Source organism: Microcaecilia unicolor, chromosome 12, assembly GCF_901765095.1.
Source record: "Microcaecilia unicolor chromosome 12, aMicUni1.1, whole genome shotgun sequence".
Classification (NCBI taxonomy): Eukaryota; Metazoa; Chordata; class Amphibia; order Gymnophiona; family Siphonopidae; genus Microcaecilia; species Microcaecilia unicolor.
Window position 1 is genome coordinate 5,659,509 of NC_044042.1, and position 19,297 is coordinate 5,678,805.

Here is a 19,297-nt window from a genome sequence, read left to right on the forward strand (position 1 = left end):
GGGCCCGGGGATAGAACGTTCAGGGAGGAGGCGGGGCCCGGGATAGAACGTTCCATTTCATTGATGGCTTCCGTCCGTCTGAGGCAACATCGCGTGGGCGTGGCCTGGGTGACGTCGGGACGCCGGCGCGAGTCGCCGCCGCGCGTTCAGTGCTTAGCAACCAGAGCTCGGCGGCGGGCCTGACGGTACCGGAGTCTGCGGGCGAGTCCCGGTGACAGGAAGAGAGGATCGTGAGCCCGGGGAACAGCGCCCCCCCCTCCATGCGGTGCCCTCCCGGGACATGGCTGCAGGGCCCGGTCGCCCCCCCCAGCCATGATGTTATTGACCCGAAAACCGGACGGACCCATCGCGGCAGGTAGGGAGAAGCCACGGGGTTCGGACCCTCCCCCCCCCCGGCAACAACGGCCACAATGAAATCCCGCAGCAACACCCCCTCCCCCCTCCGCTGTGCCCAACCCCCACACAGCATCCGGGGGACAATAGCCAAACCCCCTCCCCTCATCCCCGGGGAGCAACAACATCCTCATCCCAGGGCTCCAAAAAGCAACTACACCCCTCCCCCCCCACCCCGCCCTTCCCAACATCCCCTCCCCCCCCACTGTATCCCAGTGTCAGTATCCAACCCCCCCCCCACCCCTCAATCCTGGAAAGACATACACGGCATCCTCATCCCAGGGCTCCAAAAAGCAACAACACCCCTCCCCCTCCCCCCCCCCCCGCTCTTCCCAACACCCCCTCCACCCCCACTGTATCCCAGTGTCAGTATCCAACCCCCCCCCCACCCCTCAATCCCGGAAAAGACATACACGGCATCCTCATCCCAGGGCTCCAAAAAGCAACAACACCCCTCCCCCTCCCCCCCCCCCCGCTCTTCCCAACACCCCCTCCCCCCCCCACTGTATCCCAGTGTCAGTATCCAACCCCCCCCCCCCACCCCTCAATCCCAGAAAAGACATACATGGCATCCTCATCCCAGGGCTCCAAAAAGCAACTACACCCCCCCCCCACCCCGCTCTTCCCAACACCCCCTCCCCCCCCACTGTATCCCAGTGTCAGTATCCAACCCCCCCCCCACCCCTCAATCCCAGAAAAGACATACATGGCATCCTCATCCCAGGGCTCCAAAAAGCAACTACACCCCTCCCCCCCCACCCCGCCCTTCCCAACATCCCCTCCCCCCCCCACTGTATCCCAGTGTCAGTATCCAACCCCCCCCCCCCCCACCCCTCAATCCCAGAAAAGACATACATGGCATCCTCATCCCAGGGCTCCAAAAAGCAACAACACCCCTCCCCCTCCCCCCCCCCCGCTCTTCCCAACACCCCCTCCCCCCCCACTGTATCCCAGTGTCAGTATCCAACCCCCCCCCCCCACCCCTCAATCCCAGAAAAGACATACATGGCATCCTCATCCCAGGGCTCCAAAAAGCAACTACACCCCCCCCCCCACCCCGCTCTTCCCAACCCCCCCCCCCCCCCCACTGTATCCCAGTGTCAGTATCCAACCCCCCCCCCACCCCTCAATCCCAGAAAAGACATACATGGCATCCTCATCCCAGGGCTCCAAAAAGCAACTACACCCCTCCCCCCCCACCCTGCCCTTCCCAACATCCCCTCCCCCCCACTGTATCCCAGTGTCAGTATCCAACCCCCCCCCCACCCCTCAATCCTGGAAAGACATACACGGCATCCTCATCCCAGGGCTCCAAAAAGCAACAACACCCCTCCCCCCCCCCCCCCCCCGCTCTTCCCAACACCCCCTCCACCCCCACTGTATCCCAGTGTCAGTATCCAACCCCCCCCCACCCCTCAATCCCGGAAAAGACATACACGGCATCCTCATCCCAGGGCTCCAAAAAGCAACAACCCCCCTCCCCCTCCCCCCCCCCGCTCTTCCCAACACCCCCCCCCCCCCCCCCACTGTATCCCAGTGTCAGTATCCAACCCCCCCCCCCCCCCCCACCCCTCAATCCCAGAAAAGACATACATGGCATCCTCATCCCAGGGCTCCAAAAAGCAACTACACCCCCCCCCCCACCCCGCTCTTCCCAACACCCCCCCCCCCCCCCACTGTATCCCAGTGTCAGTATCCAACCCCCCCCCCACCCCTCAATCCCAGAAAAGACATACATGGCATCCTCATCCCAGGGCTCCAAAAAGCAACTACACCCCTCCCCCCCCCACCCCGCCCTTCCCAACATCCCCTCCCCCCCCCACTGTATCCCAGTGTCAGTATCCAACCCCCCCCCACCCCTCAATCCTGGAAAGACATACACGGCATCCTCATCCCAGGGCTCCAAAAAGCAACAACACCCCTGCCCCCCCCCCCCCCCCCACTGTATCCCAGTGTCATTATCCAACCCCCCCACCCCCACCCCTCAATCCTGGAAAAGACATACACAGCATCCTCATCCCAGGGCTCCAAAAAGCAACAACACCCCTCCCCCCACTGTATCCCAGTGTCAGTATCCAACCCCCCACCCCTCAATCCCGGAAAACAACATACACAGCATCCTCATCCCAGGGCTCCAAGAACCCCCCCCCACACACACACACACACACACTCTTAACCCCCACACTGCATCCCAGGGTCAATATCCAAACCCCCTCCCCACCACCACACTGGCAGCTTCAGCGTCTCAAGGGGTCATGACCAACTCCCTTCTATCAGGCCCAGAGAGGCAAATCCCAACCCCCTACCCAAAGCTAGGGATAGAAACTGAAGAAGCTGTGCCATATTTGTGTATATGTGACCGTCTTAGAATAACAAGACTAAAGTCAGCAGTAACAAAAAAAAGAACAACTTGTAATATAACTGTGAAAAAAAAGAAGTTACAGGAGTTCAAACATTTGACTGCGTAAAGTAATTTTTGAGAAATTGAAGGTTACAGTTCAAAATGGATCATTGAGTATAGTCATGTAAATAGATGTGACCATCTGAGAAAACATATGTTACTGTGTGTGTATGCTTTAAGGTTACTGATTTCCTGTGGGCCTCACCACCATCACCACAGTTTAGGCCTCTTGTAAATGGACATTCTTAGCATTTCTGTTTTCATTCTGTCCCTTGGGAACTTTTATAGGAAAAAAAGAAGCAAATCTGTTTTTTTTTACATTCAAAATAAAATGAATTAAATCTAAACTTCAACTCTTGTAAAGGGAAGCTGTTTGTTGAAAGAATGTCACTTAAAATAGCATTTGCTTTGGCTGAGAATGCATTCAGACATCCCTATTGTTTAAGGGACACAAAGGCAGCTGCTACAGCATTGCTGTAAACATATATTAGAAACGTTTGCTTTCTATATTGTAATTATTCTTTTTATGGTCTCTCCTGTGATGAGTGCTCAGAAAGAAGCTGTGATAAACTGCTTCTATAGCCCTGGATCACGTGCATATTACTTGCTTTAGCCTCCATTTAAATATCGAAGAGTGCTTCATTCTATCTCACCGTATTTCTCAGTAGCAGAGGCTGGATTGAGAACTTTGGCTATTCTGATTCCTTGAGTTAAAAACTATTGTCTGTATACATTTCCTTTTCCTCATCTGGAAACAGCTCTTAATTATCCTGTGACTCAGATTGTAACCGGAAGATGGTCACACATCTACAGTATGTGAAGTACAATAACATAAATCATAGAACAGTAAACCTTGAATTGAGCAACTTCAGGATCAGTGTTTTGTATCTGAAAATCATTTTCATCTTGTGGCTGGAACAAACTGCCACATTTTAAAGTGTTTCCTAGTTGAACAAAACCTGATTTCAAGTTATTTCATTAGGAAGCGACTTTGGTAAAAAGGAAGGCACACAGGGATGTGGCTGTATGAGCTGCTTTTGTTCTAGTTCTAATGACTAATGTTTGCATATTTGTAACATTTACAGTCCGATTTGGGGATGGCTTGTATGACTCCTACATGAGGATAGATGAGATTGGGAGCCAGGATGTCCGAAATGAAGAAAGAAGTCCTCCTCTGCCTTTGCTTGGGAAACGTACAGTAAGTAAGGGAACGGGAAATGGGACTTGATATATATATATTTTTTTTTATTTGTACCCCGCACTTTTTCCCACTCATGGCAGGCTCAATGCGGCAGGCAATGGAGGGTTAAGTGACTTGCCCAAAGTCACAAGGAGCTGCCGGGGCCGGGAATCAAACTCAGTTCCTCAGTTCCCCAGGACCAAAGTCCACCACCCTAACCACTAGGCCACTCCTCCACTCCACTGCCTTTCTGAGGTTTTTGCAACTACATGCAAAGCGGTTTACATATATTCAGGTACTTATTTTGTACCAGGGGCAATGGAGGGTTAAGTGAGTTGCCCATAGTAACATAGTAGATGACGGCAGAAAAAGACCTGCACGGTCCATCCAGTCTGCCCAAGAAGATAAATTCATATGTGCTACTTTTTTTATTTGTACTGTCCTCTTCAGTGCACAGACCGTATAAGTCTGGCCAGCACTATCCCCGCCTCCCAACCACCAGCTCTGGCACAGACCGTATAAGTCTGCCTAGCACTATCCCTGCCACCCACCATCGGCTCTGGCACAGACCGTATAAGTCTGCCCGGCACTAGTCCCCCCTCCCAACCACCAGCCCCAGCACAGACCGTATATGTCTGCCCACACTAGCTCCGCCTCCCAACCACCAGCTCTGCCACCCATTCTAGGCTAAGCTCCTGAGGATCTCAGAGTCACAAGGAGCTGCAGTGGGAATCGAACTCAGTTCCCTAGGACCAAAGTCCACTGCACTAACCACTAGGCTACTCCTCCACTCATTCCACCAATAAGAGCCAACCTCATCAGTGATGTCACAATGGCTTGATTGCCCAATACAGTTCCCCAGGATCAGTCCACTGCACTAACCACTAGGCTACTCCTCCACTCATTCCACCAATAAGAGCCAACCTCATCAGTGATGTCACAATGGCTTAAAGTCCATTGCACTAACCACTAGGCTACTCCTATGCTCATTCCACCAATAAGAGCCAACCTCATCAGTGATGTCACAATGGCTTGATTGCCCGATACTTGGCTCACTTCTGATATTGTGATGTCATAAGGGAAAGGGGGAAAGGGAAATGGGACTTGATATACTGCCTTTCTGAGGTTTTTGCAACTACATTCAAAGCGGTTTACATATATTCAGGTACTTATTTTGTACCAGGGGCAATGGAGGGTTAAGTGAGTTGCCCAGAGTCACAAGGAGCTGCAGTGGGAATTGAACCCAGTTCCCCAGGATCAAAGTCCACTGCACTAACCACTAGGCTAGTCCTCCAGCAAGATTTCCACGATTTAGGCTCAGAGTTTGTCTTAATTTTTAATTTTTTGCCCAGTACAGGAATGTAGAACGCTCTATAGTTTCAAAGTTCATTAATGCAGCATCATGGGTTTTGTGGCATCTTAGCTTGCTAACTTACCTATTTGTTACTGTGTGCTTCTAAGGACAGTGTGTTCACAAGAAATCAGTGTGAAATCCATTCCAAAACTCTGCTGCATAGGACTGGTTTAAACGCCATTGTTTAAACGTTAGTGTTTTTGCATACTTTCTGGGATTTTCTTTGGCTCGTTTCTCTGGAATGTATAAACACGGATGCTGTTTGTGCTAACTTGGGGTGTTGCTATTTAATTAGCCAGGGCAGAAGTTTACTAAATATGTAACATTACTCAGCATGTAATGATGACAACATGTGTCTGCCTTTTTTTTTTTAATGTGTTTTCCTATTGTATCCATCAGAACCAGCTATAAAGCACAAAGGGACTTTTTTTTTTTCTGTGAGTTTTAAAGCTAAAGATTGAAGTGTGCAGTAAAAAGCTACATCCTGGGAAACAAAATGAAACTACTCACAACCATGTTTTGCAAACGTCCTAGACTACCAAACCCATGAATTCTGCTGGTTTGACACTGGCCTCTGTAGATGTTTGAGGCTCTGCTTTAGGCTTTCTGTTTCTGGCTGCTGGTGTCACTCTGCTGTCCTGCTGATTCCCTTGCATGTGTGTTCTCGCCCCTTGCTAGGTTCAGATTTTCCACTAGACACAGCATTCCACCTCGAACCTGGCCAGCACTTTTTCCAAGTGCCACTCAGTTTGAGCTGTAGCATCCCATTGGCCTTGCCTCGTTAAAAGGTGCAGGAGTGAGCTGGAGGCATTCGGATCGAGTGGGTAGGTCCACTGAAATGCTGCCAAGTTTCAAGGCTTCAAGTTTTCGTTAGGCTTGGTAATAAATAAATGGCAGTTCAGTAGCTGTGTAACCACACCAGTTAGTGGTACTTAATGCACACGTGCACTACATGAGTTAGTGCATAAGTGTGGGGGGGTGTACTTGTGGGCGGAGCATGGTGACACTTATAGCTTGCTTACGCCAGCCATTGACCTGGCGTAAGTGGTCACCTAAACGTAGGCACATCAAAGCCCTACTCACACAAGTATTCTATAGCGTAATCTTGGTGCTAAGATACCATTTATAGAATGGTGCTTGGCAGGGGAGTAGCTAGGTGGGGGCGGGGCCCCCTCAGATTAAGCCCTGGCCCCCTCTACATTTGACCCCCCTCCCCCAGCCATTAACAACCACCGACCCTCCCTCGTCGCCGCCGCCACAGCCAGGTACCTTTGCTGGCAGGGGTCCTCAACCCCCGCCAGCCAAAGAGTCTTCTTCAGCGCCGGTCGACTCCAGCGTCTTTGCTGATGATCTGTTTCTGACTTCTTACGTCCTGCACGGGAGTAGGAGTCGACCGGCACTGAAGAAGACTCTTTGGCTGGCGGGGGTTGGGGACCCCCGCCAGGAAAGGTACCTGGCGGCGGGGGGGGGGGTCCAAAGTGGCTGCTGGGGAAGGTGGGCTAAACAGTTCCCCCCACCTCAAGCACTGGACCCCCTCCCACCAAGGTCTAGCTGCGCCCCTGGTGCTCAGTACACAGCATTGAGGTGTCTTAACTTGAGGCACCCAAGGTATCCAATTGCCCCAGTAGTCTTCATTACAGATCCTGTTTATCTGCCACATGCCAAATCTCTGCCGTGGAGGACTGGCCTAACTGTTAGAGGATTAGACTAAGGGTTAGAAAGGTCAGAATTCAAATCGTGCTTCTCTCACTGCTACTCCTTTGTGACCCTGAGCGTGTAATCGCAAGCTCCATTGCTCGAGGCACAAATCGAAAGGCCTCTTGAGCAGGGACCTACATGCTGTACTTACCTTGAGTTCAGATTTGGAAAGATGATTACATCTAAAATCCTGCTAAAACCATAAACCACATACACAACCCTGTCTGCAGCCTGGCAGAGTTTAAACCTTGCTGGAGTTATGGCATAAGAATGGCTTCTTGTGCAGTTTGTGCAACTGAAACAAAAAAGGGGAACGATCCAGCTCGGGGATAGTTATTAATAAACCAAAAACAATATGAACACCCTAGAGGTGACTCATTTTTTAACGTTATGACACATGGCTCTCAGCACTTCAATATGCAGCTTGGTTTCATTCACATTGATTTTTAATCTACTCTTTTTTTGGCATTACAGTTTTAAAGTTTACTGGTTTATTTTTATTCATAGGGCCTGTTTTAGAACCTTGGTTCATTTACTATAGTTTCACCTAAGTAGCATTTCGTGGCGCTTATTTTTATAGTGAGGCTTAGACCTGATTTTTGATTGCTCCCTGACGTCCTTTCATTTTGTACGTCAGACGCCTTCGCTTTGCCTATGTGAACCACATTTAGCAGTTTGCTTTTCCGACTTTTGTCACAGAGTTTCTTCTGTTTGGTGCCTTTTGGTTTTATAATATAACAAGTGAAAAAGCCCGTTTTGGAACAAATGAAACGGGGGCCCTAGGAAGGCTGTCGTCTAAGCGTTTTCTCGTTTCTCTCCCTTGCCCTCCCCTTCATGTCCAGCGATTAGCCCCTCCCCTCCTCTGCCCTCCCATCCCATCTCCTCCATGTCCAGCGATCCTCCTCTCCCCTCCATACCTGAAATCGCAGCGGCAGCAGGCTCGGCTCGCGTCGCCTCCAGCCTTCCCTTGCCTTCTCTCTCAGTGTCCCGCTCTCCTCTGATGTCATTTCGTCTTTGCGCGAGGGCGGGACACTGAGAGGGAAGGGAACGCTGGATGCGAGCTGACCTAAGCTCATTTGCATACGGTTACAAACCTAGACAGCCGGCCATCCAGGGATACAGAGGAACAAATTATTATATAGAGAGATTTTTAAGTATTTTTATTTAAGGTTACTGATTTGTTTATGTGGTTGAATTATGGTTAATGAGACGAGTCTTCTAGTGTCGTCTGAGAGTGCTGCTTTTTCTTGGTAAGGCTTTTCTCAAACCCATTTTTATAGTTGCTCTCCGGTCTGCTTATATGTTACACAGTTTTGTTGGTTTATTGTCTACTAGTAAAAGAGGCCCGTTTCTGAGTAAATGAAACGGGCGCTAGCAAGGTTTTCGTCGCCAACACTCCCCCTCCCTCCCTGGCCAACCCCTTCATTGTTCTGCCATTGCTCCGCCCCCAACGTCATGTTTGACATGAGGGCGGGGCCCGGAGCGATTTCCCACCCACCCCCGCCTCCCTCCCTGCCAACCCTTTCGTTGTTCTGCCATTGCTGCGCCCTCGAGGGCGGGGCCCGGAGCGATTTTGGTGGCTTCGAACCTTTTTGAAGGCAGTCAGAGCTTGGCTTCAGTGACGTCAGTGTCCTCAGAACGTTGAGGGTGAGTTTTATTATAGTAGATTCCGTTTCTTTTCACTTTGGGTGCCCCTCTGTATACATTTTTGTAGATGCTCTTCCAGTTTGGTAATTTTTCACACCGCTTTGTCTTCTGTAGGCGGTTGTATTCATTTTACCGCTCATACTTTTTGAATGGATTCCTCTTAGCTCGCATAGATTGTTTCCAGTATTATCCATTTTTTTAAAATTAAGATTACTACTGTATATGCTTCTATTCTCTATATGCTCTTATTTACTTGTGGGGTTTTTTTTTTTCAACAAATGAAATTATATCTTTCTGTAATAGATGGTGATTGTTTCATGCATTGCTGTATTCTTGACACCTGTTTAAGTTGGCGTATCGAGCCATCCTCATCATAAGTACTGTTCATATCGTGTTTCTTGTATGTTTTCTTCTGTCTTTTCAGATCTTATATTTATATACTAGTAAAAGAAGCCCGTTTCAGAGCAAATGAAACGGGCCCTAGCAAGGTTTTCGTCGCCAACACCCCCCTCCCTCCCTCCCTGGCCAACCCCTTCGTTGTTCTGCCATTGCTCCGCCCTCGAGGGCGGGGCCCGGAGCGATTTTGGTGGCTTCACCACCACGAACCTTCGAACCTTTTTGAAGGCAGTCAGAGCTTGGCTTCACTGACGTCAGTGTCCTCAGAACGTTGAGGGTGAGTTTTATTATAGTAGATTGTAACTTTTATATTTTAACATGTTATATTCTTAACTTATTTTAACGTTATCTCTTAGCTTTTATGCTCGTATGGGTTTGTGGTTCTTTTTGAGTGATCTATGTGTTGGTTATCTGTAATTGGCAAAAAAATAACAATGTTAACTCCTGAGGCACCTCGAGCACTGAAACGCAGGACTGCGTCAGAATCATCTCTAGGATGCTTAAATTATGTTTTTGGTTTATTAATAAACATGCTTGAGTTGTAACATCAGTGGTCGCTCCCCTTTTTTTTTGTATTTGTTGTTTGCAAAAGGGGTCTCTTCTGCTTTTGTTCTTCTGTTTGTACAACCGAATCATAAGAATAGCCATACTAGGTCAGACCGATGGTCCATCCAGCCCAGTATCCTGCTTCCAACAGTGATCAATCCGGGTGACAAGTACCTGGCAGAAACCCAATTAGTAGCAACATTCCATGCTACTAATCCTGGGAGAAGCAGTGGCTTCCCCATGTCCATCTCAATAACAGACTATGGACTTTTCTTCCAGGAACTTGTTCAAACCTTTTTTAAACCCAGATACGCTAACCGCTGTTACACATCCTCCATGCAACTTCATTGAGTGTCCCCTGGTCTTTGTACATTTTGAAAGAGTGAAAAATCGATTTACTTATTTACTTATTTATTTATTAATCATTCACGGAGATGCTCCAGCCTACATGTCAGATCTGATAGACCTGCCACCTAGGAATGCCAAAAGATCATCCCGTACATTCCTTAACCTGCACTTCCCCAACTGCAAAGGTCTAAAATACAAAGTAATGCACGCGTCAAACTTTACCTACTTGAGCGCACAGGTATGGAACGCATTGCCACGCAACTTAAAAACGATCTACGAACTAACCAACTTCCGCAAAGTACTGAAGACCCATCTCTTTAATAAGGCATACCACAAAAATCATCCAATGTGAATATACAAAACTCCCCCCCTATAAATTCTGAACTGTTTATCAATATCTGTTGTTATACTACCACCATGTCTTTCACTATCATGTTACCAAAATCCTGCTGTAACACTATCTGTTTTCCTAATATACTTCCATTACTCACAATGTATTGTAAGCCACAATGAGCCTGCAAAGAGGTGGGAAAATGTGTGATACAAATGCAATAAATAAAATATATGTATTTATTGCATTTGTATCCCACATTTTCCCACCTCTTTGCAGGCTCAATGTGGCTTACAATACATCATGAGTGGTGGATATATATTAGAAAATATACATTTAGTGTTATAGAAGAAGCTTGGGTAACATGATAGTAATGTAACAAGCAGATGTTATAAGACAGTTCTGAATATATGTGAAGGAGTGGTATATGTTCACATTTGTTGATCTTTGTGGTATGCCTTATTAAAGAGATGGGTCTTCAGTACTTTGCGGAAGTTGGTTAGTTCGTAGATCGTTTTTAAGTTGCGCGGCAGTGCGTTCCATAACTGTGTGCTCAAGTAGGTAAAGTTTGACGCATGCATTAGTTTGTATTTTAGACCTTTGCAGTTGGGGAAGTGCAGGTTAAGGAATGTGCGGGATGATCTTTTAGCATTCCTGGGTGGTAAGTCTATCAGGCTGGTGCGTCTCCATGAATGATTTTGTGGACTAGGGAGCATATTTTGAACGTGATGCGTTCTTTAATTGGGAGCCAGTGTAGCTTTTCTCGTGGGGGTTTAGCACTTTCATATTTTGTTTTACCGAATATGAGTTTAGCTGCAGTGTTCTGGGCTGTTTGAAGTTTCTTGATTATTTGCTCTTTACAGCCGGCATAGAGTGCGTTGCAGTAGTCTAGATGAGCACCATTGATTGTACCAGGTTGCGGAAAACAGTCCTTGGGAAGAAAGGTCTTACTCTTTTTCATTTCCACATTGAGTGGAACATTTTCTTGGTTGTGTTTTTCGCATGGCTCTCAAGTGTTAAGTGTCGATCGATGGTAACTCCAAGAATTTTTAGGGTATCCGAAATTGGAAGGTTCAGATTTGGTGTGTTAATTGTGGTGAATTTGTTCGTGTTATGTTGAGAGGTAAGTATTAGGCATTGGGTTTTTTCTGCATTAAGTTTCAGCTGAAATGAATCCGCCCATGAGTGCTTGATATGGAGACTTTGGTTGATGTCATTGGTAATTTCCTTTAAATCTTGTTTGAATGGGATGTAAATCATTACGTCGTCTGCGTATATGTATGGGTTGAGGCCTTGGTTTGATAATAGTTTGGCCAAGGGTATCATCATTAAGTTGAATAGAGTCGGCGAGAGGGGGGTTCCCTGTGGGACTCCGCATTCGGGTGTCCACGTGGCTGAAGTAGTCGAATTAGATGTCACTTGGTATGATCGTGTGGTTAGGAATCTCTTGAACCAATTCCGAAGTACTCAAGGATATGTAGTAGTATTCCATGATCAACCATGTCGAAAGCGCTTGACATGTCAAATTGTAGGAGTAATATGTTTTTTCCAGTTGAAATCATTTGTTTGAATTTAGTCATGAGTGTAACTAGTACTGTTTCAGTACTGTGGTTAGATCGAAATCCTGACTGGGAGTATTGAGAATTTATTTAAATAGTTTGTGAGTTGTTTGGTCACCATTCCTTCTGTTAGTTTGGTTATTAAGGGAATGGATGCTACTGGCCTGTAGGTGGTTAGTTCACTGGCGTTTTTCGTTGCATCTTTGGGTATGGGGGTGAGTAGAATGTTTCCTTTCTCCTTCGGGAAGAGTCCATTTTGTAACATGTAGTTCAAGTGTTTCGTTATGTCTGTTATAAATTGTTGAGGAGCAGATGTCATAAGGTTGTTTGGCCATATGTCTAGTTTGCAGTGAGATTTGGCAAATCTTTTGAGCGTTTGGGAGATGATATCCTCTGATAGTGTCTCGAAGCTGGTCCAAGTTCTGTCTGCTGGGTATATGCCAGGGTCTGGGTCTAGACAGTCAAGGAATTCAGCATAGTCGATGGTACTGACCGGTATCTTAAGTCGCAGTTATACGATTTTCTCATTGAAGTATCTCGCGAGATTGTCTGCCCCTGGTGCCTCTTTGCTGTTGGTTGTGACTGGTGTAATATCTAGTAGTTTATTCACGAGTTGGAAGAGTTTATGTGTGTCCTTGTACTTGTATACAGACCTCAATCATATTCCCCCTTTGCCATCTCTTTTCCAAGCTGAAGAGCCCTAATCTCTTTATCCTTTCCTTGTATGAGAGGAGTTCCATCCCCTTTATTATTTTGGTCGCTCTTTTTTGCACCTTTCCGTTTTATCTTTTTTTTTTTTGAGATACAGCGACCAGAATTCAACGCAATATTCAAGGTGAGGTTGCATGGAACTGACGTTTTGTTCAGTTTAAATCATGTTTATTGATGTCAAACATACAGAAGCAACAATAAACCAACCAGCAACAGTCGTCGCATTTTTGGTGATATAAAGAACTAACTTTTTTATACCATTATAGATACTACTTATGAAGCATCTATTAATTTTAATGATTTTTAAAATTTCTTTTGGAGGGAAGGGAAAGGAAAAGGATTGCATGCTTTGTTCCTCATGCAAGCACACTTCCACTTCCGTCAGTGAGAATTAAAAGGGGTGGAATCTCAGCCCCGGGTGTGTTTTGCAAACAAGGCATTTTGTCTTTGGGTTACCCGGCTACGTGATGTGCCTTTTCTCTGTTTTTCCTTTGATCTTTTGTGCCTGTGGTGCCTCTCTGACAAATGGGTGTGAACCATGTTTGAGTAAATAAATTAATAACTTGCTGAAACAAATTTAGGGCCAGATTCAGTAATGATGTTCAGAGATAGGCACTGAGGAAAAAAATATGCCAAGCACTGTTCTAAAAATAGCCCTCCAGGCTGAGCACTTGCCACAAGGGCTTCTGGTGTAAATTCTGGCATTCACTGCGTGCCCCTGACCTCTCCATGCCCCTCCCATGGCCACACTGTCTTTTTGGTTGTGTGAGAGACATTTTGGTCGCACAGCTTTCTAGAATAGCTTATAGGCAGATGCCAATTAACGTCAATAATTAACAGCTCGTTAACTAATTTGTATGCACATCTGTCCTGCATGCCCGAATTTGGGTAACCTATATCAAATCCAGGGGTTAATGCCAGGAGCTATTTATTTTTTAATCTTTATATTTTAAGCAGACTATACAAATATTAACACTTGTGTAGGAAAACTGGATCCAGTAGTTTATTTATTTTATTTATTTGTCACGTTTGTACCCCACATTTTCCCACCTATTTGTAGGCTCAGTGTGGCTTGCATAGTACCGGAGAGGCGCTTGCAGACTCCGGTGATAACAAATACAAAGTGATGTTGTGGTAAGATAGAGATCATGTGACATAGCCACACTAGGGAATCGTACAACGGAAGAGTTGAGTTTTGTCCATTACGTACTTTAGTTTTGTTGCGTTGCAGGGATCAGGCATTTAAGTAGGATCGGTAGGGTAAGGCTTTTTGAACAGGTTGGTTTTAGTTTAAAGAAACAAAGAAATAGTACATATTTCTAAAACAAAAAGAAATTTCATAGTAATATAGTAACATAGTAAATGACGGCAGATAAAGACCTGAATGGTCCATCCAGTCTGCCCAACAAGATAAACTCATTTACATGGTCTGTAATACTTATTTTAAATTTCAAACATCCTTCTTAGACCTCAAAGTCAGAGAGGCTGTAGGAGCTTATATCACTAGGGGAAAAGAAAAAGACAAAATTAGTAAGAGCAGAAATTAAGATGTTAAAAAAACACTGCTCTTTGTTTAAGCCTTTTTTTTGACGGGCAGTTTACTTACTAATGGCGAGTTTACAATGGCAGCGCTTTGATGTTTATGTATGTTGATGGAAGATAAATAGTTTATTTTTCAATATGTATGTTTTTATGATAAATAGAAATAAAACAGAGAAAAGAAACAAGATGATACCTTTTTTATTGGACTACCTTAATACATTTCTTGATTAGCTTTCAAAGGCATCCTTCAGATCAGAAATAAGCAAACATTGACAAATGCGTTTTTATGGAAACCACTTAAAGGTTTAAAATAAATAAATTACATTGTCTACCAATGAAATGGGCTTCTCAGGTTGTGATTTTCTTTGTCTAGGAAAGCCCTCAATTGTTCAGTAGAAAAGAAGGTGTATTTCAATCCAAGATACTTAATTACCAGGAGCTATTTTAGCCATGTCTAACTGCTGTGATTACATGCGACTATTTTAAGACATAGGTGCTACATTTTAAAAAAAATATTTTGTCCCTTTCTTCCTGTTTGAGAGATTTGTTTTTAATTGAAGCAGTATGGCAGGCCCCGATAATGTATCCAGGTCTGAGTCAGGGTGGCAGAGGCCCTTTTGCCTTGTTGCTCAATTAGAATTGTTGTCTGTTCTTCTGGAAAGGGCCGGTGAGGCTTTTATTTTATTTACTCATCTCAGAAGCACAGACACAAATCATTTCCATTGTTGGAGGAAGTCCATACGCTCTGTGGGTCCATAAAGAGAGAGAGAGAGAGAGCCGTGCTCATTGCAGGCTGCATGCGATTCAAAAGGGAGGAAAAGTAGAATGAAGTCAGGCCAGAATCAACAGCAAGGACTTCTGTTTCCAGGCCTCAAGCTGTGCAAGTAGGCGAGAAGTTTGCATACTCTACCCACCATCTGTACTTCTGGAGCTGCAGTGTTGCCAGGCTGATTTCTCTTCCTTAAGACAAAGCTGACTTGTGGCCCAGATTCCGAAAATAGGGAGCAGATGTAGCCTTGGAGGCATATTTTCAAAGCACTTAGCCTTCCAAAGTTCCATAAGGCTAAGTGCTTTGAAAATATGCCTCTTGGTGTTTTCCAACCCGCCTTGGGGAAGATGGATAGTTCAAGTGAAAGCAGGCCTTGAGTAAAGGAGGTTCAGAGATGGATGTATGCTTACTGATAGTAAGATAGAATGATCCTTGCTATTAATAACAGAAGTAACTGTGGCAGCATAGATGAGAGCTCGGTCTATAGTTCTACATTTTAAGTTATGTGATATGTGCTAGTTAGTAGAGAGATTACAAGCCTGGATTTTAGTCCAAAATGTAAAAGGCTTTTTGAGAATAGGCCTTAAATCCAAGAGTGTCCTATTGATGATGGGGTTGAATGGCTTCAGGTATCAGCAGAATGAAAGGTCAAACAGAACTGTATAGAAAGCGATACTTTATTTGATCAGCTTATGTGCATATGTTCATTGACTTTTATTTCCATACGTTCAAGCAGATGAATGCAGCGACCTCAGGCATTGGGTCAGGGCAAGTACTGCCCAGGAGCACAAAGCAAAAGGAACTTGGGATGGTTCTAGAAAGTCACTTGTTTGGTCCATAGGAATGATATCAAATGCACAATTGAACCACTCAGTTGCTTTCAGTTTTTTTCCTTTTCATACCCCTAATTAATCCTGGCAAGGCAGGGACTTTCCCATTTGAAAGCAGTAAGGTAAAAAGAACATATTAAGTATTAGATTGTGACGCATCTTGGAACTATTTCCTGACAAGTTTGTGGAACAGGAACTGCTGCTTCCTGTCTGCACTTGTACACATGCAGAATTAGAAATCGGACTCTTGTGACTTTTGCTGCTAGGGATCTCGTGTGGTATTGGTAGTTAAAGTTGTGATTTTTCCTAGGATTGCTCTCTTGTTGCTTAGAGGAGTCCTGGAAGCACGCTGGGTTCATTTGAATGCTACATGGTGTGCATTGTTTCTCCCAGATGACTAAAGCCCTCTTTATTTTCAATCTGTACAGGTGAGCAGCAGTAAATTGACCATGAAGGAGCAGCAGCCGGTGGCAAGCCAGAGCCAAGTCAAGCTGCAGCAGCTATTTGAAGACTCTGGCAACAGGAGGACCAATCCTGGACTGCAGGAGAAATCATTCCCTCCCCTGACAAAGGACAAAAGCATGGACAACCTGAACACAACCAAATCCAGCGAATGCTCCAACAGATCTACCAGGACGCTTCCTCTCACACCAGAGCAGGCGCTCAAGCAGTACAAGCACCAGCTGAGTGCCTTTGAGGTGCAGGAAATCAGTAGCTTTTCTGAAGTATACTTTGTGGGCCCAAATGCAAAAAAGCGACCAGGTGGTGTTGGTGGCCCCAGCAATTGTGGTTATGATGATGAACAAGGGGGCTACGTTCTTGTGCCCCATGACCACCTGGCCTACCGCTATGAGGTCATCAAGGTTATTGGAAAAGGCAGTTTTGGCCAGGTCGCCAAGGTCTACGACCACAAGCTTCACCAGCACTGTGCCCTGAAGATGGTCCGCAATGAGAAGAGGTTCCATCGCCAGGCGGCGGAGGAGATCCGGATCCTGGAGCACCTGAAAAAACAGGACAAAACAGGAAGTATGAATATAATTCATATGTTGGAGAGCTTCACCTTCCGCAGCCACATCTGCATGACCTTTGAACTGTTGAGTATGAACCTTTATGAGCTGATCAAGAGGAACAAATTCCAGGGATTCAGCCTACAGCTGGTAAGAAAGTTTGCCCACTCTATCTTGCAGTGCTTAGAGGGACTCCACAAATGCAAAATAATACACTGTGACTTGAAGCCAGAAAACATCCTTCTGAAGCAGCAAGGCCGGAGTAGCATTAAGGTGATTGATTTTGGTTCCAGTTGTTTTGAACACCAGAGGGTCTACACTTACATTCAGTCCCGGTTCTACCGAGCACCAGAGGTCATTTTAGGGAACCGGTATGGAATGCCCATAGACATGTGGAGTTTTGGCTGCATTCTGGTGGAATTGCTCACAGGTTATCCCCTTTTCCCCGGGGAGGATGAGAGCGATCAGCTGGCCTGCATGATGGAGCTTCTCGGAATGCCACCTGTGAAACTTTTGGAGCAATCCAAACGCGCTAAGAATTTCATCACTTCCAAAGGTTATCCTCGTTACTGCACAGCTACCACGCTCCCAGATGGGACAGTGACTTTGACTGGGAGTAGATCCCGCAGGGGCAAAATGCGGGGTGCACCTGGAAGCAAAGACTGGGTGGCAGCCCTGAAAGGCTGCGACGATCCCTTGTTTATTGACTTCCTAAAAGAGTGTCTTCAGTGGGAGCCATCAAATCGCATGAGCCCTAGCCAAGCCCTAAGGCACCCTTGGATCTGTAAGCATGTGCCCAAACCCCCTAGTTTTGATAAGATGTCAGCAAAAAGGATTTCAAATACTGGCTCCTTCACAGGAATAAGTTCTAAATTACCTCCTGTTGCTGGCTTGGCTAGCAAACTGAGGGCAAACTTGATGAGCGACTCAATCGGAAACATACCCTTACGGACTGTGCTACCCAAACTGGTTAGTTAATGTACCCTGGGGAAAATCGTTTGCTACCAAAAACTAAATGCTTAGTTTCAGCTTTTATTGAAAAGAAAATGGACCTTGTGTGTAGGAAATTGAAGTGGATGTCAACATTTCAAGGGCTGTTGTGTAACCAGGTTGGTTCCACTCTCGTTGGGGTGCACTTTTTTTTTTTTTAATGAGTCTGCAGGTAGTTAGTTCCATTTAAATGAAGCTACCGCTGTAATATTTATCAGTTTGTAGCATTACAGAATGAGGATACTTTATCTCATAGGTAGCCAGATCCTCTGGCCTATATTTCTACAAGAAAACAGTACTCGCATTTTATACATTTGCTAGTTTTAATGACATTGCGAAAGCAGCTTTTTAAAGGGAGCTGAAGTGTTTGTTCCTATCAGGGCTACTGGGGAGGGTAGGGTTAATATGTGTTAGCCTCGCTGTGTCTCTGCTTTACTTAATAAATGTTTTGTACAAACTGGGGCCAGCCGTGAGGGTCAGATGGTTCTGCTAAAGTCTAATTATAAATTTGTTTTTGTTAATACCATGATGCTTGAAATCAGACGTAGGCATTTCAGTTGAGGAGAAGGGAGACTGTAGTCATAATCGGTGATGTTCGTTAAGAAGCTACTTTAGCTCTAGAAACCTGAAGGCCTGAAATAATTTACAGCAGCCAGAAATGAGAAAATTCAGTCACTCAGCTCTCCCAAAAGCAAAGATTAGGTGCCAAAAATCTGAGCACTAAGCTGATGCTCTGTTAAGGCAAATTACTTGGGTTCACCCACTGATGCCATGCCAATAGCAGGCGTCCGTGTTCACCTAAATGTGTCATCCTGTGTGCACAACTGACAGTAATGCATGGTCACACAGCCATGGCCCGCCCGTGCCCCTCCCATGTGAACACTGGCACACTAAGGCGCTAAGTTAAAGACTAGCGTCCAAGCAGACTGCCATTGTAACGTGGAAGTTAAGTGCAGATCTGGCGCCTAACAGAACGAGGGGATAATGTGGTATTCGTAACCTTTTGGTGCCTACAATCAGGGTTTACCAAAACAAACCCAAAGGTAAAGGTTAAAAAAAAAAAGCCTTACGTATAATCCAAGCAGAAAACCAAAAAGTAGGGGTGGGCCAAGAAATCTTCACAGCCAGAAGTCCATAAAAGCAACTTTATTCAGCACCACACACACATTTGTCCCGACACGGGGCCGTGTTTCGACGGAACAACCGTCTGCTTCAGGGGTCTGACGCTCACAGCTTGAAATGTAGGTGCAGAATGATACAGCTGATAATAAATAAGCTGCTAAGACTTGGTAAAAACTAGTCGGACACCATCAGGCCCACCGAAAAACAAGGATGTTTTTGCTTTTCTGGACTTGGCTGCCAAGATTTCTTGGTCCACCCCTACATTCGGGGTTTGCCAGTTCTCATGTTGCAAGCTGCAAAAGGTTTAAGAAACGATGGATAAGGTTTCTAGGATGTGAGATCCCAGGGTTTGTTGCCTGCACTCAGGGCCATGAAATTGTAATCTTAAAGACCACAATTTCTCTGACCAATGTGCACCAGAGTGTAGCCCAGTGGGTAGACCAGGGCTTAAATCCTGCTTCTCCCACTGATGC

General features: G+C 45.8%; 1 protein-coding gene across 2 annotated transcripts; it reads left to right on the plus strand.

Annotated features, from left to right (window-relative positions):
* The first annotated feature begins 165 nt into the window (after positions 1-165).
* DYRK3 (dual specificity tyrosine phosphorylation regulated kinase 3) lies at positions 166-18,751 on the plus strand. 2 transcript variants are annotated; one of them, XM_030221431.1, is made up of 3 exons: positions 166-355; positions 3,880-3,992; positions 16,134-18,751. In XM_030221431.1, exons 1-3 carry the CDS (start codon positions 313-315, stop codon positions 17,688-17,690), a joined length of 1,713 nt encoding a protein of 570 aa, XP_030077291.1. In that variant the 5' UTR covers positions 166-312; the 3' UTR covers positions 17,691-18,751. The 2 variants fall into 2 exon arrangements, with proteins under 2 accessions (XP_030077291.1, XP_030077292.1); XM_030221432.1 differs by lacking the exon at positions 166-355 and adding an exon at positions 3,702-3,788.
* Positions 18,752-19,297: the final 546 nt, after the last annotated feature.

Bases quoted from the DNA above. Each gene is read 5' to 3' on its own strand.
- DYRK3 (XM_030221431.1), top strand. From the start codon at position 313: ATGATGTTATTGACCCGAAAACCGGACGGACCCATCGCGGCAG. The intron at 356-3,879 runs GTAGGGAGAAGC...TAACATTTACAG, and splicing joins GGACGGACCCATCGCGGCAG to TCCGATTTGGGGATGGCTTG. The intron at 3,993-16,133 runs GTAAGTAAGGGA...CAATCTGTACAG, and splicing joins CTTTGCTTGGGAAACGTACA to GTGAGCAGCAGTAAATTGAC.